The sequence below is a fragment of the Lissotriton helveticus genome, chromosome 6, assembly GCF_964261635.1.
Source record: "Lissotriton helveticus chromosome 6, aLisHel1.1, whole genome shotgun sequence".
NCBI classification, from domain to species: Eukaryota; Metazoa; Chordata; class Amphibia; order Caudata; family Salamandridae; genus Lissotriton; species Lissotriton helveticus.
This window is the reverse complement of record NC_136067.1, coordinates 1,344,245,241-1,344,264,669: the sequence shown is the minus strand read 5'-3', so window position 1 is coordinate 1,344,264,669 and position 19,429 is coordinate 1,344,245,241. Positions and strand designations below refer to the sequence as shown.

Sequence of the window (19,429 nt, the reverse complement as noted above, 5' to 3'; positions counted from 1 at the left end):
ACAATGAAGTCACAAGGCCAGAGCTCACTACTTTCAAAAAATGCGCCAACGAGGCATTGAATATAGTGTGAATCAAAGCACCAAAATTAAGTGGGAGATCAGTATTTAAAAGCGCATGCACCTCAGTGCGGGTGTTAGCCACATGAAGGACAAATGTTTCACAGGAAGAAGTAAGGGCGACTTCTCGTTGGGACAATATAACCCTTATTCTGCTCATCTTGTTGAACTCTGCTTTCAAGGTTGGAAGCGAAGGCCAGATGGATATGTCTAGTCTCCCATGCAGCCGGTAAAAGCAAATTTTGACAGCAAACTACACGTTGGGAAACTGTCACAATGTACGGTATCCCAGCCAGCATACCACAGCAATTTTCATTATTTAAAAGTAAATAACTTCCGTTAGCAAGCAGTGTGAAAGTTGGCGTAATGGCCGGTACCGGTTTCCCTTTTAAAATGCAAGCTAAATTCGGGACCTTCGTGTTGCTAGAGCCGTGCAATTGTATGTTTTTACAAACCAATGAGTGATCAGGTGTAGAAGTGCATCCTTTGCCAATTAAATACACTTCTTTACCCTCTCTCAGGCACCTATATGTGAATGTAAGTGACCAAACGTCATGGAGATATGCACTACCTAATGGTTCATATCTGCCTAGGGCATAATGCTTCATGCATGAAGTGAATTTAAATAAGGGAAAAGGGGGTGTAATCAACCCATGGATAAGCCAAAGAAAAGAATTAGATTCAGCAACAGAAAATGGTAAAGGTTCCAATTTTTCAATATGCAGTAACGAATATGTTGCATCTTTCATGGGCATGAATTGTTGTTTTTCAGTCAAATTAAACGGTAAAATTAGAGAAGAAGTATTCATGTAATCCCAAGGAACTTTTCCAGATTTTAAAGTTTGTAAAGTCCATGCAAACTGCATTACAAAGAGTATTAATGCTATTATCAACCACAGCAAGCCCTTTTTCTAAATTTGCTTGATCTATAGCCCTCAATCTAGAAGCGGCTTCAACCTGGGACAACTTCCAGACTTCGTTGTAAATAGCATATATCCAGCTTTTTGATCTGCCTCCTTTAGGGGCTTCAACAAAGTCATTCAAATCAATATTGTCTGTCAATTGTGATAAATTGTGTTTAACTGACACCAAGGTGGACTATTTTTAGCAATTTTGACAAAATTTGCCAACGGAGTAGGTAGTAACAGAATGGAAGCTTTCAAAACGGGGTCCACAATAACCTGTGTGTAGCCTGGAGCTAGACCCAGAAAACGATGTTGGCAAGAAGCTGAACTTTTTTGCCACAATAACCAACCTTCAGGATTCAAGCTGAAAATATTGAAGGAAGTATTCGTAATTAAGGACTGCAATTCATCAATAGACAAATCCGTGTGATTTTCCCATCCGGGATAGGCAGTCAAATCAGGAATGGTAGGAGCATTCATTTTTTTAGAAGTAGCCAATCCAAAGCAAGTAGTTTGAAAAATGGTTGAGTTAAAAAACAACATGTGGTTCGGGATGAGACATGCACGATGCAAAGCTTCTGTTCCTTGCACCTGCCAGTTTTTGGAACCCCAAACAGATTTAAGATCAATAGTATCTTTCCACAGCTCCTAGCCCCCTACAGCCAATTGATCCATAAAGGACTTCGAATACAGCAATTTAGTGTTGGTGAGTCTAACTTTGGAAGAGGACTTATCATTTATTTTAAAATAAAAAGTTTCTGGATTAGTTGGACTAAAATCTGTAAAATAGGTAAACGTGCTCAATAAAGTTTGAGAACTACCTTCAACAGGAGTAGGACAATGTTCCCATTGTGTAAAATTAACTGTATTTTTAAATGTATTTGCTTTATGAAGGTAATGATTGCCAGGGTGCTGATAGCAGAATAAATCTGCATAATTAGCAGAATCTAAATACAAGTCTTCAGCATCAAATGCTGCATAATATTTCAAATCAGAAAAAAGGGCCTGGACGGCCCGGACATCCCAATCATCAGAGCGTATATTTTGTTTAACTACATCCCCCATTGAAACACGAAGTACATTGGGGACATTTATTACCTCTGTGGGGCCATGTATCTGAAATTTAACAGCATCCCAAACAATCCCATCTAACACAGGCCAGGCAGTTATATTAACAAAAGTCAGGTCCCTCTTCATGATGTGTGATGAGGAGTGGGGTGCCAAAGTTCCATCAGTTAATCAAATTGAAGATCTTTCTGTAAGATAATGTCCATTCACAAGAGGAAAAATTATAATTACAAATCCAATTAACATAAATAAAAAAATGGAGAAAAGCGCCAGCCAAATGTAAGACCAAGGGGGAATAAAAAAATGTTTTTTAAACCAACCTGAAAAAATTGAAATTTTCGATGGGGCTCTAGAACGTGTAGAGTCAGAGTCAAATGAAAAACATGACTGATCAAGTGCAGTCGTCTGCACACCAGGCAATGACACATCTGTGGGATAGGTATACTCCTTATCTTCTTGGGGATCACCAGCCGGTGGATTCAATAAAGAATTAGTAACTGTAGACATCTCGATGGCAATGTCAGGCCTGTTGGTGCTAGCTGGGGCCAAAACAGAATTTCTCAGCTTTGCTGGACAAGAGACCGCTGGAGTCATACTAAGAAGAATTGGCAACTCGCTGTAATTTGACATTGTCAATGGAGATGTACCTGTTTTCCTTGCGACCAGGAAGTGAAGGTTAAAATGACTGTTCTAGTACCCTGCAGGCCAAGCACTGGAACCGGTGCATGATATGATGGGCCAAACTCCTTCTTGTTCTCCACCTTCTTTTGGACCAGGTCTCCGACTCGGGGTACCCAGCCTACTACCGGAATCTGAAGTGCAGCATCAGTCTTGGATGGCAAGTGTTCCTTTGCAAGACTATCTCAAGTCTCTTGTAGGTTCTATCATACAGCAGAATGTTCATCTACGTCAAAGGGTGCGGCTGATGCCGCCATGTCTAGACCCTCAAGGTCCGGGACAAACATTTTTATGCCAAAGAGCATTTCATATGGGGTCTGCCCACCTAGAGACCTTCTAAGGAGATTAAGTGCACGTTGAACGCTATACAAATGGACCAACCAGTTCCTGCCAGTGCCTAAAACCCTAGCTGACAAGGATTGCTTTAAGTCACGGTTCATCCGCTCCACAACACTATTGCCCTCAGGCCGGTATGAAGACGAAAATTTGACCTGCACCCCCAAAGAACTCATGGCTTCTTTGTACGCCTTAGAGGCGAACGCCGGGAAGGGTGCTAAATTAAAAAATTCCCACAAAGACACGCAAATCCCTGATGACAGTTCGAGCATCAGCGCTACGTTGTGGCCGGCCCAGAGAAAGTGTGTGCACGAATCCACTGCAACTAAGATGAACTTATACGCAGTATCAGAGGCGAAAGGACCGCAGTGATCTAAATAAACACACCCAAGTGGTTTATTAGATATGTACCACTGTGCTTGTGGTGGACGCGCAGCAGTCGAAGGTTTAATCTGCTGGCAAATGTCACAAGTAAGGACATATTTGCAAGTCTGTTTATACAATCCGCGCCACCAGTAATGTTGCTGTAAGATAGAGACAGTCGCTGAAACGCTGGCATGCTCCGAGGCCATGCCCTCGTGAGCAGCTGTAATCAAGGAAAGGCTGCGGTCCGCGTTGGGAATCAACCGGTCACCAACGTCGTTAATTCTCACATTGGGAACTTTATCAGGGCTTAAATGATAAGAGTAGTTAGAAGGGAAACCTCTAGGGTAATTACCTCCCTTCTTTGTTGCGGCAATAACTTCCAAGATGTCATCATCAATCTTACTTTTGGATCTTGTAGCTGCTGCTACTAAATATGTTGCCACTGAGGCTTTGCTGCTTCATCAGAAAGACTATTACCAACAGCGTGTACTCCTACGCGCTGATGACCAAGAGTATGAATTACATTTACGAGAGGCAGACGCTCTTTTAGTTCTGCAACTCTCACCCAAAGCATTTTGTGTTTGATTGCACTGCCTTTGGAATCACAATAGTCATTTTGAGTCCAAAAAAATAAATTGTCATTGAAAGACTGAACACAGTAGTAAGAGTCACTTACAATGAGAGTAGTCACACGGTGATCAGCATACTCTAGTGCAAGCACCAGGGCACGCAGCTCTGCCAACTGGGCGGGACAGTCCCCCAATGACTGCGTGTGCACAACATCGGACTTGAATTCTCCATTCACCATGGTACCAACCACTATTGCTCAGGCTGCTGAATAAGAATGCTTTCATCCGTCGCTGGTTGCGCCGAACCATCCGTATAAATGATACAGTGGTAATCCTCGAGAGGACAGAGGCGCAGGATGAACAAATTTATACTGTAAGAACTCCTGTGTCTGCAATGAGGGGTCAAAAATAAACATGACATCCGGAGACGTCAGCAAAGTGGCCCACTGTATCCAACGTGGATGCAAAGCTTTAGAATTAGGTACACTGGCTTTCGTCACTGCCTCAAGTGCAAGATACGGTGTTACAACCAACATGTGTTTCCCCTGTGACAGTGCTCGTTCCTTCAGAATCGCCATCTGCACTGCTGTCAAAACTTTCTCGACAGTAGAAAATCGCATTTCAGCCGATATGTACAAGTGTGACTTGTAAGCAATCTGAACTGTGTCTCCTTCATTAAACGTAAAGTACCTGAAATCCACTGCGCCTGGCACAATTCGTATTACCAGGTTTGTGTGGTTGTCACGTGTCAGCAAAAACTTCGATTCAAGAAGATCAGGCTGCAAAGATTGCAGTATAGCCGAGTGCTCAGGTAGCCAACAAGATTTGGTAAAAGTAGGTTGTATCAAAGCATACAAGGGCTTGATACGCTGGGCATAATCAGGAATGTAAGTACGCCCGAAATTCAAAAAACCCAGCAAAGATTGTAGCTTTTTCAGAGTTGATGGAGCGCGTAAACGTGCACATTTCTCCAGAAAGTGATGAGCTAAACCTCAGCCTTCATTATTGAGCTCATCAACCAAAAACAACACTGTGTACTCTGCAATGTGTGATTTTGCAAAGTTATATTTGTAACCGAAGTCCGCAAACATAACAATGATGCGGCCAACACGACACAGATGTGGCCACAATTCATCGTCGGTGAGATAAATATCATCAACATACGAATACGCATCAGGGTCGAGTCTCTCCAAAAGAGAGACTACATGAGCGGCAAAGACGCCTGGGCTGTTTTTGTAGCCCATGGCTAATCTTTTGTATTGCCTGTTTGCCGCCCGAGGTAAAGGCTGTCCATTGACTACTAATCGAGGACAGGTTATGGCTAAAGAAGCCATTGGAAATGTCAAGTGTGGTTTTAAACCGTTTTCTCACGAGACTATCCACCAGGGCTGGACTGTGGGTATTCTGTACTGCGCACGTCCGACAATGAGAGTTCAAATGCCGGTAATTTCAAAACTTGGCGGTACGACCCATCAGGCTTGGTCACAGTGAATAAAGGATTATTCATGGGAGACACATATGTTTCAATTACATTTTACATTCCAACTGGTCAAGTATTTCTGCGACTGGCGCTTTCTCTTCACGCCACATGGGACATTGGGGTTGTGGCTGTGACATTGAACTCTATGGTATCTCGTGGTGGGGCGAAAGTTTATCCCACCCCACTTGAGTACGGTACAACGCAAGCGCCAGAGCCCACTCTTCTGCAAAAATCTGCGCCTGCTCCTTGGGCACAGTGTGTGCGAAACTATGGAGGATTACCTCCTTCCCTCTCGGAGCGGCCAAAACGAAAGGTGGAGGCCAGTCTGCCTCCGCTAACAAAATGCCATATGTGGAAGTCAGATTTCCCCCCAAAATCCCTTTAATTTTACATTGTATGCCACCCTCAATTAAAAGGACAATTTCAAATAGTCTGTCAGGGGGAGCCACTCTAGTGTCAGCTGTCTCTACAGTGATGAACGTTTCAGTTGCTGTCGCCTTCAGATACGGATGCAGTGCTTGCCGCACTATTGTAACCTCCACTGCGCTGTCTAGCATGGTCAGTGCCCATGTCTGGTTCCGAAGCTGTGTTCTCACTATCTGTGGCATATCTTGCTGTTAAAGCAGCAACTTTCTTTTTCTGAAAGTGAGGTGGTGACGTTCAGAGTCATCCTGCTTGCCTTTACTATCAGCCGGGCGGGGCTGCTCAAGTCCTTGTGGGGCACCCTGACCTCTGCTGCGTTCTCCGCCACCGGCTTCTGAGACCGATGTTTCCTGTAAAGAACGAAAAGAACGTTGATCAGGAACCTGAAATCGTTCAGGAGACCTAATGCTCGCGTGGTCGTGCAAATCATATGTGCGCTCAGTAGACAGTGGTATCGGCAACGCAGGACGTGACCCTTGTTTCTGTTGCTGTTTCCCCTGTTTTTTAGCTTTCCAATTCTGTTTAGGAAAAACTGGATGGTTGTCTTTATTAGACTTAGCCGTCTGAGTTTGCGGGTGCACTGCTGTCTTAGCAAAAGGCTTAACATCCAAACTATTGCGGCCAATGGTCTTATAAGCCTCCGCAATAATTTTCGGCAACTGCCGGAGCTTATCCGCATCCGGGACATTGCGCAAAGCATTGGACACTTGAAAGTTTACTGCGTCTCCCTTGACATTAGCAAGGATGAGATCAGAAACTATGTCAAACACTCCGACAAGTCTCATTCCCAACTCAACAGCCGCCTCCGGACCATGTTGATCCTGAACACGCTTGATCACAGAGGGCAGAACAGTCATAGACGGTGTGCCGAAGCACTTCGCCTAGACTGCTGCAAATATTTTACGCCAGGTCTCACAATCTGTTACCACTGGTACTAAGTCTTTATCTGCAAACTAATGGTTAGAATCCTGTGTTTCTCCACAGGAGTCGTATTAGGAAATACTGCTTCCAGCTGGTCAAATTTTTCGGCAAGCCAAAAAGGCATCTGGTCCTTATCTTGGGGACGCTTTCCCATAACCAAATTAACCATGAAAGGGACTCATTTTAATCCCGGACGGTCCAACTGGCTGTGCCGCAACACCAGGTCCCCCCACCTGGATGTTGCGGGAGACGTATTGTACTAAAGCACTAAGCACCCCTTCAAAAGAGGCATAAAGGACTCTTAAGTCCACAACGGGGACTGTAAGGTAACGTGGATGCGGAGTAAATCCGGCCAGAACAGGCCATGTGGCCCCAGGAATTGACAAGGGACCCAACCGCACCCACGGTGTGGGGAAGGCCGCCATTAAACCAAACTTGAGGCTGCCAAGCTGAAATTGGAATCTCCTGTGTCCTATATGGTGTATAGACATTAGGCACGGCTGTGGGAGTGTAAACATGAAACGTACTACTGTCCGCATTTACTGCCGAAAAGGTAACCCAAGAGTAGAAAAGCTCAAAAGGGTATGCTGCTTCAGCACTCACCACAAAAAGTACCGCCGTTCCGTCATTAGGCACCCAAACGCCTGCTTAATGATTGCGAACGGGTACCCGACTATGTGGGGCGATCTCAATGTCACCCATGAGGACACAGTAGAGAAGAAACAATATATTTTAGATGTAGCACAAACGGGTAGTAATTCAAACTACGAACCTTTTTTTTAAATTTCAAGCTTGTATGAACCTATAATTTATCCCTGTAGGTAGGTTAATCCGTCACACCTGTCAACCAGAAACAGGAGTGAGGGTGTTGTGGACTGATTTTAGCACTACACGAGTGTCTCGAATATAAGACCAAACGTTGGTTGCGCCATGTTGTAAATGATTAGACAACCCAGAACATGCGACTTAGGGTACTCTCAGGAATGGTGGGAATCACACTCTTTTGTTTTTATTCTCATACCAGTCCACAGCGTGAATAATTAGAGACACGGAAAAGTTTAAAATGTTTATTTTAAAGACCTTCTCTAAGATGCAGTATTTTGGCTAACATAAGCAGGCATATGATTAGAAATAACACAATCAGCATTGTTACAATACCATAAAACACAAAGGGCGAAATCATATGGCAATTATTGTGGAAACAGGTCCTATAGTGCCTTGTATACCACCCTCCCCTGCTAGGAACTAGGTTTTATAATAATAATAGAAGGTCTCTTAGGCTTGAATGGGGAACACCACACCTCCAAGATCAGCAGAGGTGTATAACATCTCAGGATCAGCAAAGCTCTCTGTCTCTGGAAAGGATATTCTTCCAAGTGCTCGAATCATGCATGCAGTGCAATATTAAAGACACTTGAATTTCATTGGGATGCAGCTGTGTGCGTGTTGTGTCTACAGCGTGGGCCGGTCAACCTGAATCACAACATATATTGTTATTTAACCTTGAAGCTTTCTGCACACAGTGTACAGACTAAGGTTGTGGTGTAAGTCTAGGGATGTGAATAACAGACCATTCTCATGTGAAGAAATACAAGCAGTTTAACTTACAGCACCAATTACATGAAGTGTTGGGTGCAAAGCTGCAAAGTGGCAAAATGGCGTTTAACTTCTAATAAGCTTATGCTAACACAGCAATGTGTGCAAACAGGTCTCTGCCTTCACTACAGGAGTATTGGTGGGAACAGCAAGCAGAAGATGCAAAACATTATGATCGACTACTTGGAGTTCTTACTTGTCTTTGTACCCCCCACACATCGCTCCCATGAGTTGCCGCTGGGACACACTTTCCTCAATATACCTTCAGTAAGGTAGGTACCGGTTTGGCCCCCAATCTTCCTGCAAAGTCCATGGTAGCATCCACTGTCCTCTTTGTGTGCTCTTTTATAAGGATTTTTTCAGAACCCAAAAGCCTTTATTATCAAATAGTAACCCCAATGAAGGGAATTTCAGAACCTTCTGACAACCAATCGTCATGGTATTTGATTTTGTAAAATTAGTAGACAAATCTAGGGTGTCCAAAAAAACAATAAAAGCATTTATCAAATGTTGGAGACCACGGCAGTCCATGCAAACAGGACCACTTCATCTGCATATAACAGGGCGGGGATTAGTTTAGACCCCACCCTTGGAATACCCCTACAGGCTGTCAGGGCATTCCTGAGATTATTAATATATAGGGTGAAAAGCAGGGGGGCCAAAATGCACCCTTACCCCTCTCTGAACCCATCAGGGGCTAGTCAAGCTGACGTTCTTGTCATACCTGGCCGAGGCTGAAAGTTTGAATGAAAATTATGTAAAAATGCCACAAGATCGACCTTCAAGAATGTTCCATAGTTTGAATTGATTAACTCAGTCAAATGCCGAGGTTAGGCCCATGAATACCATATGTAGGCAACTCTTCTTGGCTACAGCATGTTTGGCCACTATTAGTTGCAAATTGACAAACTAATCAAAAGTCCCTCTTCCCTGCTTAAAGCCGTATTGTAAATCCAATATTACATTGAAGTTATCTAGCTAAGACAATTTTCCACTTTATTTTAGCGGTCGAGTCTAGGAGGGAGTTAGGGCGATAGCAGGTCAGGTTGCCCCAACCATTTTAAAAAAAATTTTTTTTTTTTTAATGTGCTCTAATCAAGAGGTGCTTGTGCAGTCTCACTGCTCCTGTGAATCTCCCTGGTTCAGTGAGCTAGTCAGCTGTATGCACTGCCACTTTGCCTCCTTGGTGATTGTTGGACTCTGGAACAAAATGGATCTCAGGTGGAGTTTCAGGCCTGGATGGATTCCTTAAGGGGATGCTGCTTTCTCAGTGCACCGTTGTCTTGTTTTTTTTAATTAGTATCTGTCTTCTGGGTTCAGAACACATCTTCAAGGCCAGCATAATGCCTTCTTGAGCTTGGCGGGCTCACCATCAATTTTTAAAAAAAATAATATTTTTCCCTTAATTTATGGGCTTGGTCCTCAATTAGGGAGACTCTTACTTTTACTCTTACTTTTTAGTGGCACTTGAGCTGTGCAGTACATACCAGATCAATGTTGAACTTGGCCCTTTTTGCAGGGTCATCCCTGAACTTTTTGCCTTCCTCCTAGCCTTTTTTCGATATGGTGTTTGTGGTTCTAGGTCTCTGGGCACTTCTGTCCAGGGTAAAGTGCGTGTGCTCTCTGTGGTAAACATTGAAAGATTGGTCTACACCTGTTTGGCATATTTAATTTTCCTGTCAGCCCCTTGTAAAGTGGTATATCAGATACCCAGGGCCAGTAAATGAAATGCTACTGGTGGGCTTGCAGCGCTTATTGCACCACCCACCGAAGTCGCCTTTCAAACCTGTCTCAGGCCTCTGCCATTGGAGGGCCTATGCGGGCAGTGTTACTGCCGCTGTGACTTGGCACATAAAGTGTGTGCCATGTCTGTGACCCCCCTTTTACTGCATGTCAGTCACCCCTAAGGTAGGCCCTAGCTAGCCCTACGGGCAGGGTGCATTGTATGTAAAAGGTAGGGCATGCACCTTAAGTGTGTGACATGTCCTGGTAGTGACAAACAGCCATTTTGGTTTCTCACTGCTGTGAGGCTGCCCTCTCATAGGGATGCATTGGGGATTCCCTGATAAGTGTTTCAGTGGTAATTCCTTATATGAGAGGAGCAGCGTGGTAAAGTTTAGCATGCTTGAACTCAGAATCTAAAGATGCATCTTTTAGTGAAGGTGATTTTTACATTCTGTGTTTGAAAATACCACTTTTAGAAAGTAGTTTTTTTTTGCTCAGTCATCCCGTGCGTTTCTGCTGGAATGTGGATTGCCTGTCTGGGTTTTGGATGACAGAAGGCTTGGGAGCAGGAGTGGCTCCAGAAAATCTAGGTGGGTCAGGAAAGGGCTGAATAGGCCGGGGCTGCAATGAGGGAAGGGGAGGAGATTTCCTTGCACCTCAAAGGGCCTCGTCTGCCTCTGACCATGCAGTCCCCACCTCCTGCCAGGAATTCACACCAGAGAAGGCAGAACTGGTTCTGGCTGGTCACAGACTCTCTCTGCCTAGGAGATCAAAGGATTGGGAGTATAAGTACTGGGGCTGTGACCCCATGAAATGTGCTTCTTTGTGCTGCTGGAGCAGGCCTGGAACAGAAGACTGCGTGGGGCCAGGAGGTACCGCCATGGACCTGGGCTGCAGGAAGAGCTGACCTGCTGCCTTTTTGGGGCCTGACTCTATGGCTGGCCAGCGTGTGGTGAGCGCTGTGCTAATCATCTCGTGGCCCCTTTAAATGAGGCACGTGGTGAGCGCTGACGAGAAAGTTGTGTGGGCACTGCGGAGTACTCCTCTTTGTGAGCGTGGGCTTGCAGAAATTTGCATGGTGCGCATTGGCGCTCCAGAGGAGCTGGACAGCCTGCCTGCCTTCATGGGTGACTGAGTCCCTGTTTCCGGATAGCGTACGGAGTAGAGCGTCACCTATGTTCCCCTCCACCTGATCTTGGAAATCGCGGGCGGGAGCTTACCCTGCATTATTGCCCAGTAGAAAGTGCCCTTCTACGTGCGGCGGCCTGAGCAGCGCGCCACCAAAACCGGAAGCCTGGCAAAGTCAGAAAAAGCCTGACTGTGGGCAGAGATCCCAAGAGAAAGAGGATTCCTAGGAGCTAGCGCGTGCAGCGCTGCGCGTCCTTAGTATGTGCCCGGGAAGAGAGTAGGGAAGCTGAGGCAAGAAGTGTTCCCCCTCTCTCTATTGCCTTTCTGGGGTATTGCCGGTTTCAAGCCGCCCTGTATTTTTGCTAGAAGTCCCGGCTTGTAAGCAGGACCCAGAACCCCCGGAAGTCAGGCAAAGCTTGCCTGACTGTGGACGAGAGCCCCGCTTGTCTTGCTGGCTGCTGAAGGCCGAGAAGTCCCGGTGACTCGATGACACACCCTCCAAGAGAGAGAAAGCCTGGCGGCGAGGTGAGTTCCCCAGAGAAGAAGCCTTGTCGATGGAAACTCCGACCTGTGTTCGCCGCACCGAGTATGCCAAGTGGAGTCCTTGCCCCCGACTGCATCCTTCGATTGGTGTGTACCACCCATGAGGAGACAGAGGTAGCCTTCTCCCTCGTTTTTTTGGAGAAGGGGGAGCACCGTTTCGTGCGTGGGTGACCAGACGCAGGGAATGCCTCAACAGAGGTCCCAGCCCAGCTGGACCCACTTACGACACCCGGGGCAGTCTCCAGCAAGGGAGATGGGGTGAGCGCTACTCACTAGTGGCGCTGGGTGCCGGGTAAATTTTTTGGCAGCAGTCAGGAAGGTGCGTGTTGTTCCCCCGCACCGGCTGGCTGCCTTGGTATCCTAGCATGTGGTCTACATTTGGAGTGGTGGAGGGAGTTTTCACTAACATAGGCAGTGCCTCCTCTGTACGTTGCTGTCTCCACCTCCTTCAGTGAAGCTGGGCCAGAGAGGGTAGAACTGGTTTGGACTGGGCTCAGAGGCCCTTGCCACAAAGAAAAAATGTGGTATAAATATGGGGGCCCTGAACCCAGGGCTTTAGAATTCTTTTGGATCAAGGAACCTACCAAGAAGAAGAGCTGGAGAAGCTGTGAGGAGAGACTACCACTTTGCAGAGTGCTTTGCTGTGTTTGCCTGCTGTAGCTGCTTCTGTTTTGGGCAGAGAAAGGACTGCACTGAACTTTCTGCAACATATTTGTTTGAGTTTCTCCAAGGGCTTGAGGTAGAGCTTGTTCAAGAAGTCTCAGGAACAGCAAAGACTTTTCATCTGCTACCAGCACTGGGACCTGTGTGTTTTGTGCTGCAGCTGAAGAAAAACCAACCAGATGCCCTCAACAACAGCACTTCTGGCTCTATGTCCTGAAGGCACCGCAAAGGGCACCAAGGGCCGCCACCGATCGCTGCTTGCACTGTGACCTGTGGGTACTGCCCTGGTATCACCGACGACAGCACTTCACACCGACATTGACACAGCTGCTTGTGCCTTGGTTTGAGGACACTGCTCGTAAGTTACATGACGCACCGCCCCGTCCCACACAGCAGCCTTGCCTACTGGTGCAATCGATTCCAGTTTGTCAGCCAACGACAGTGCTTCAGCAACGACGGCGACGCTGCCTGCACTGTGACCTGCTAGCACCGCAACGAGCACCGCACCACTTTGCACCGCAGCCCTGGTCTCACCGACTGCCACAGAGCTTCTGCCTGCACCACGACCAGAGGGCACTGCACGCTGCACTTCGTACCGCAGCCCGGATCCCCACCAACACCAGCGTTTCTGACTTCAACGTCAAGGAGTTCAATCTGCAACACATGTGACTTTTAGGGCCCGCCGAATCCTGCACCGACCTCCGAAACAGACGCCAGCTCTTCAAGGCACATCGCGAGGTCACCAGCGCCCTGCATTTCTAAAGGTATTGTTTGCGGGTCTTCCCAACACCGTAGCTAGCCCACAAGTCCGCAGTCGGCCAGAATTGTTTGGATTTTTTGCTCATGATGCTGTGATAGCCCCGGATGGAGCAATCGACTTCAGGGAACTTTTTTTTAAGTCTATTTTTTTTTTGAGAACCTTTATTGTCACTTCAAGTAAATACAAGTATGGGCCTACAACCACCTCGGCCGGCCGCTAGTCAAGTCGTAAGTACAGCAAATCAATGTAGAAAAATACAGCAGCCCGAAAATCAGGGTCTAAGAAGTGTCCAGGATATAACTTGTAATCAAGCGTACTGTGCGAGATTCAGGATTTGAGAAGGTTCATTTTACAATAAAGGAAAACTCAGAATCAATGCCATACGGTCATACATGGTCCTACAATAGCAAGCATGAAACAGGAAATCCGCAAATAGTGCAAATACGTTTGAAGTATTGGGGGTAAGGCACACGAATCAGGATAAATGTAAAAACAAACACGTTGCGTAGCAAAGCTGCACCCCACCCCTCAAGACGAGACATACTGTAGGAAACACGAAAAAACGACGACACCAAAAAGGAAGAAAGACAAAGGGCCATAGAAACAAAGAAAGGACAAATTAACAAACCCCATCCCCCTACCCCCCACCCTGCACCCCTGCAGAAGGCTACGGCCTATCCCCCCCCCCCAGCAGCGTGCCTGTCGCCCTAAATAAGAGACCCGAAATATAGAAAAAAAGAAAAAGAGGAAAAATGTGGGGAAGGGCCATCGATCTGGCCACCCGGCCCCCCCCCCACCACCGCGCACAGTAAACATCCTAAAAGCAAGATCAGAATAGCCATGGCAAACATTAAGCATCGATAGCACATTCAATAACATCCCCGCTGAGTGTCCCCCAAATCACAGTCAGCCAACAATAAGTTCCACCATGACCTAGACGGTCTCACCCCTGGCCTTTCCTATCAGTAGTACCAACATACGTCCACTTATCAACCGGCATACAGAGCAGCGTGGAGGGTCCAAGTGAGCCGGGCGGACCGGGCAGTGTTGTTATTCCATGGGACTTCAGCCACCAAAACCCAGCCGAGTATGTATGGCGGAAATCCGTCCGTATCAGTATCGACCCCGAAAACATCCTCCAGTCCGGACACAGTCTCACCAGCCAGGGAAAGAGAGTCACACCATCCGGTAAGCGCTGAAACGCCGCCGGGGCAGCCCAAACCATAGATCGACGTTGCTTCCCCAGTCGCCGAATAGATAAGTGCCCCGACGAGTCACTCACATGTACAACAGATCTGTCCAAAGCGATCTCATGAACCGGGTCTTCCAGCGTCTCCACGAACATAGGCGTAGCTGGAGCACTCATCACTGACGCAGAGGCGGGCACATCGGCGCTTCCAGGAGATCGAACTATGCCCGTGTGGAACGGTGGGACAACAATGGCGGCCATCCTTCTTCCCAGATCCCGGGCGTCCCGGATCAGGGTCGTATGCAGGGTTGTTAGCGCAGCCAGTATATCTCTGGACGTGGGCTCTGTTTCGTGTCGCCAGACCCCAGGACTCTCCCGCACAGCAGCTTCTCTGCCCGGATGTGGTCCGCGTAAGAGGGTGCCGTCCGCCATCTTAGCTGATCCGGCTTCGTCCTTCTCCACCTCACCTCGGGAACGGGCCCCACACCAGGGCGCAACAGTAGTTACCACGAGGACCCCGAAAGTCAAGGCAGGCTTCCCAGCGAAGAGTCACCAAAAGGCTAAACAAAATCTCTGCCGCTCCCTGGGAGCCGCCCGCCGATTCCGGGAGAAGTCATTAGTCATGCCCGGACACAACACTGGAAAGGGGGCCTAGTATCGTGCACTCCCCTCGACCCTGCTGCACCGCACATCCCACAAGTCACTCCACTAGATAGACTAGGTCAGCACTGTCGCCATCTGCCCATCAGATCTCCGGTGCCCTCCGGCCGACTCCTCACCCCCACCAGAGGCCGCTGTTGTCGCAGTCGCGGCCGGCCACTCTCCTCACTCGACACCCCGGTCCCAGCTCCGTGAAGGCCGCAAAACAGTCGGGGACATTTCCACGGGTCTGCCGCATGTAAAAGCCTCAGGTTTTTACAGATAAAATATTGGATATTTTTCTGAAACTGGTGTGGTGTCCTTCTATAGTGTTTTCACTGTATTAGCAATGGTTATGTGTAAACGCTTTACACGCTGCCTCTGAAATCAGCCTGACTGCGTGTGCCAAACTACCAAGGGGGTGAGCAGAGGTTATTGTAGAAGTGTATCCCCTTTACCCTGCACAGGAAGAAGGGTCCCTACTTGGACAGGGTAACAACCTGCCAACTAGAGACCCCCATTTCTAACACACTATCACACATTTCCACATCACTTTGTAGACCAATCAATATGCAAATACGTTTGCGCATTTGTATATCAATTGAGGATTTGTCAAGTCTTCTATCTTTATGTAAGTATTTGCCAATGGCAGAAGAAATGGAACTCTTACCTTCAAAGCAAACTCTTGCTGCTCTATTTTATGTTCCCACCCAAACAGCATTCAGTTTTAAGTATCAATTGCTATTGTGCTACGAACACAATGTTTACTTGCTAAATGAATACATCTAATAACTGTTTAAGTCAAATGCATATTTTATTGTAAGTTTAATCTCCTGTTCTTGCCTCCAGTAGGTTCATGTTTGGTCCTGAGTATCCTATTAGGTCACATGCTTTGTGGACTTTAATAAAGCAAGCAAATATTTTACCCCAGTTTTTGTTGTTTTAATATCTGCTGAACCGAATTTATTGGGTGCAGAAAGTTTCTGTAATTCGGCGTTTGGATACATTACTTCTATGCAAAACGTCACTGTCAATTAGGAACTCCATATGTTTGTGGTCACAAAGCTTCAAAAATATGTTTACATGACTGTTTTTAAACCTCCTGTTGTGATATGGGCAGATGATGTCCACTTGATGATTACCGCTGTAGGTTTTCCCAGTGTGATGTTGTACCAGAATATGGTGGGAGCCTTGATTAGAAATTATATTTAATATGTTACTTGGGCTGCAAGTTTTCTTTCCTTTAGATTTGTAAAAATGCTCTCTTAATTCATCCATTGTCTCTGATTTCTCTTTATGGTCCTTCTCTTTTATGGTTTCTTCAAGTACATTTGGTTTCATAAGGATATTTTTGCCCATCCCTGAAGTGTTCAGTATGGCTTTCTTTCTATATTTTCTGGCAATGTGTTCAGAAAACCTCACCATTCTGGCTTCTTACTTAGGTTATCAAATTGTTTCAATAATTTTATTTTGTTTTTTCTTTCTTATTGTTGACTTATATTCACCAAGCATGCTTAGATATTTGACCCTAGTTCAGGATTGTGTTTTAGTTGAGACATGCTTTTAAGATTTTGATTTTTTTTTTGTCTTTTCATAGCATGTGTATATTTTATAGTGATATTGTTCAGTTGTATCTAAAACGGTCTGTTGGATAATTGTCGCTGCCCTGGTGAGATTTGTTAGTGTAGCTGACAGCTTCATATGTGCATACCTAGTTCTGAATGTTCATTCTTTTTTAAGAAAACACAAGTTGAACAGTGAATGTCAGATGGTGTAGGCAGAAAAACCGACTGTCCCGGTTATCCCGGTACTGGTGTTTCACTGCTGGCCAACCCAAAGAAGCTGATCAGGAAGATAACTTGAGGAAGAAACTGAAACCGTCTTCAGTTGTATTGCACAGTTATAGTGGACACCAGTTGTGGGTGATATAGTTGTTTATGGAGACTTTGGCTTACAACTATCATCTATGGCTGCAGAATTGTAGTATTTCCCCATTTCTAAGGAAACTCTCAGTGTCCCACTCTCAGTCGGCTGATAATTGTTGGGTGGGGGGTGGCAGGGGGGTTGAAATACTGGACCAAACTCCAGGGCACCTGGAATGAGGCCCTCAGACTCACAGTATGTAATTGGCATATGCTGTGCATAATCCTCCTTTTTAAGCTGAGGTGAGTAAAGTATGTAAAGTGTTGGTTTTCTAATTTATTCAAAGAAACAAAATACTGAGTGTGGATCTTTTGAATATTTCACAGGAAGCTATTGAAACGTTCAAAGAAGCATTAAAACAGAAATCGGACTTTATAGATGCATATAAAAGCCTTGGACAAGCCTACAGGTAAACAGAAGATTTGAATTTTGTTGTCTTTATTTTCTTAAATGCATGTGTTAAATCAAGTATTGTCAAGGCAAAAGACGTTGCTTTAAGATGGTTTATTCAATGGCTTTATTAGACATTTCAGTTATGTTCCAGTGTAGCACACAACCACCAGGAGTTGTTTTTCCCGTGCTGAGTCCTTTCTACTCTCAGGCTTCCAGAAGCCCCTGGGGGAATACTCACTCACTCACTTAGCATCACACACTCCAAAGAACTTTCAAATAAAGACTACAGGCCAGAATAGAGGGTATAACAGCCTGCTGTAGGGCAAACCCTGTTCTAGATATATGCTATTTGGGTTTCAAATAAGTCATTGTGAACTGTGAGCTTCTGCAATCGAAGGCTGTGAAAAGGACATGACCTCGAGGTATACGCAGTGAGACACTCCAAAGCATTCTCAGTTTACAAAAACTAATGTAGAATGCCAGCTAGCAATCGGGCCCATTTGCACGCCTTTAGCACTGCTAAGTCTCTAAATGTACATTTAGTGCCAACTCTCACTGTTATTTGTGAGGCCTAGGGATTTCTAAATTACATATTCCTACCTCTTCCATAGCGCACAAAATGTTTTTCTAACTCAGATTTACGTGCTTTTAGGGTGAGACTAAGGTAATCTGGACAGAAGAGGTATTGGCCCAAATACATGCTGATTTCTTTCTGAAAAGATTGTGCTATCCTTTGGATGATTCCTATTGGGTTCTTTTGAAGGACTCCATAAATGTTCTTGTGATGACCAATACTTTGCTTACAGCTTCTACTGCTGGGGCTATAAAACCAATTTCAAAGTTTTTACGTGAGGGCCCTGTCCCTACAACAATCTTAATAACATGAAACCAGATCATTCCAAGCTGCCTTTGTCGCAATTATTCTGGTATGGTCTCAGATATGGGTAGAAAACAAGACATCTTTAAGCTGGTGGAGGCTATCTGCAAGAAGCTGTACATTCTTCTCCAGTGATCTAAAAAATAACATGTGCACAAGCTCAAATGAATCTATCAAGAAGGCAGACTTGCTTCTCTGCCAGATATCTTCAATTACATCCCAGTGTGGGAGCCTTGGTAGATGCTTTTTCTATTTCACCAGTGCCATCGGTACAAGGTCCTTTACTTCAGTCTAAATGTGCTACACCCAGAAACTTTGTAAAGGTTATAGCTATAGTAATAGCAATTAGTGTGGCTCGGGTGGGTACTTCACTACCTCATTAGGTACTCAGGACACCATGGTTCTAACTGTATCTAAAATCTTTATTGATGCTACATTGGATAATGAATGTCGGGTCTCTTCAGAACTCCTGTGTCCTGCTTCCGTTAAAGCCTGATACAGTGGATAAATTGTTTCAAATCTTTCTATGTTTGATGGCCTAGTACATTTCTTGTGATACTACAGGCCAGGATCATAAAGGACCATGCCCACATCTGATTTCCTGATGAGAAAGGGAACTATACACTGGACAGTTGTCTCGTAGTAGGGACACTTCTGGCTCTGTGGTCTTTGTGGCCTTGATGAAAGTCTCTGGACAAGATCTATTTAAGAGCCCCACCGAAAAGTTCCAATTATAGCTGACTCTTTAAGGATAATTTCAGGTTCTGGGCCCCGCAGAAAGCAATAATTTCTGGATTGCTTACTCCACTTTCATGCTTTGAGCTCAAAGTGGTCATTGAGTAGTTTCCTTTAATCCGCTCCTCTAAGAGATAATGGATCTTGTTTCTGACGTCATCACTCAAGCAAGCAGTAACAATAAGTTGGTCCACCTATACCCTTGACATTGTATTACATTTTTGCATCGAACCCCTCTCTGAACAATGTTATCCTATCTAGAATGCGTAACCTGGAGAAAGATTTACTCTCTATTACCCCATGTACAATGGCAATAAACTCCTAGGATTCCAAACCAGGTGTACAGCTGATGGGAACTTACACAGATTGACTTATTGACAGATCAGAACTTCCTGTATTAAAGGTCACATCTTGGATGTTTAGGAATCCTAGATCTGTAGACCTACCTTCACCCA

At 45.6% G+C, this 19,429-nt stretch overlaps 1 protein-coding gene across 2 annotated transcripts in view; it reads left to right on the top strand.

The window, feature by feature from the left end:
• TTC13 (tetratricopeptide repeat domain 13) overlaps positions 1-19,429 on the top strand; it is a 1,212,286-nt gene that overhangs the window by 329,465 nt on the left and 863,392 nt on the right. For both annotated transcript variants that reach the window (XM_078649075.1, XM_078649076.1), the window contains exon 9: positions 17,296-17,378. In XM_078649075.1, the coding sequence (XP_078505201.1) occupies positions 17,296-17,378 (83 nt within the window). The remainder of the gene's footprint in view (positions 1-17,295; positions 17,379-19,429) is intronic.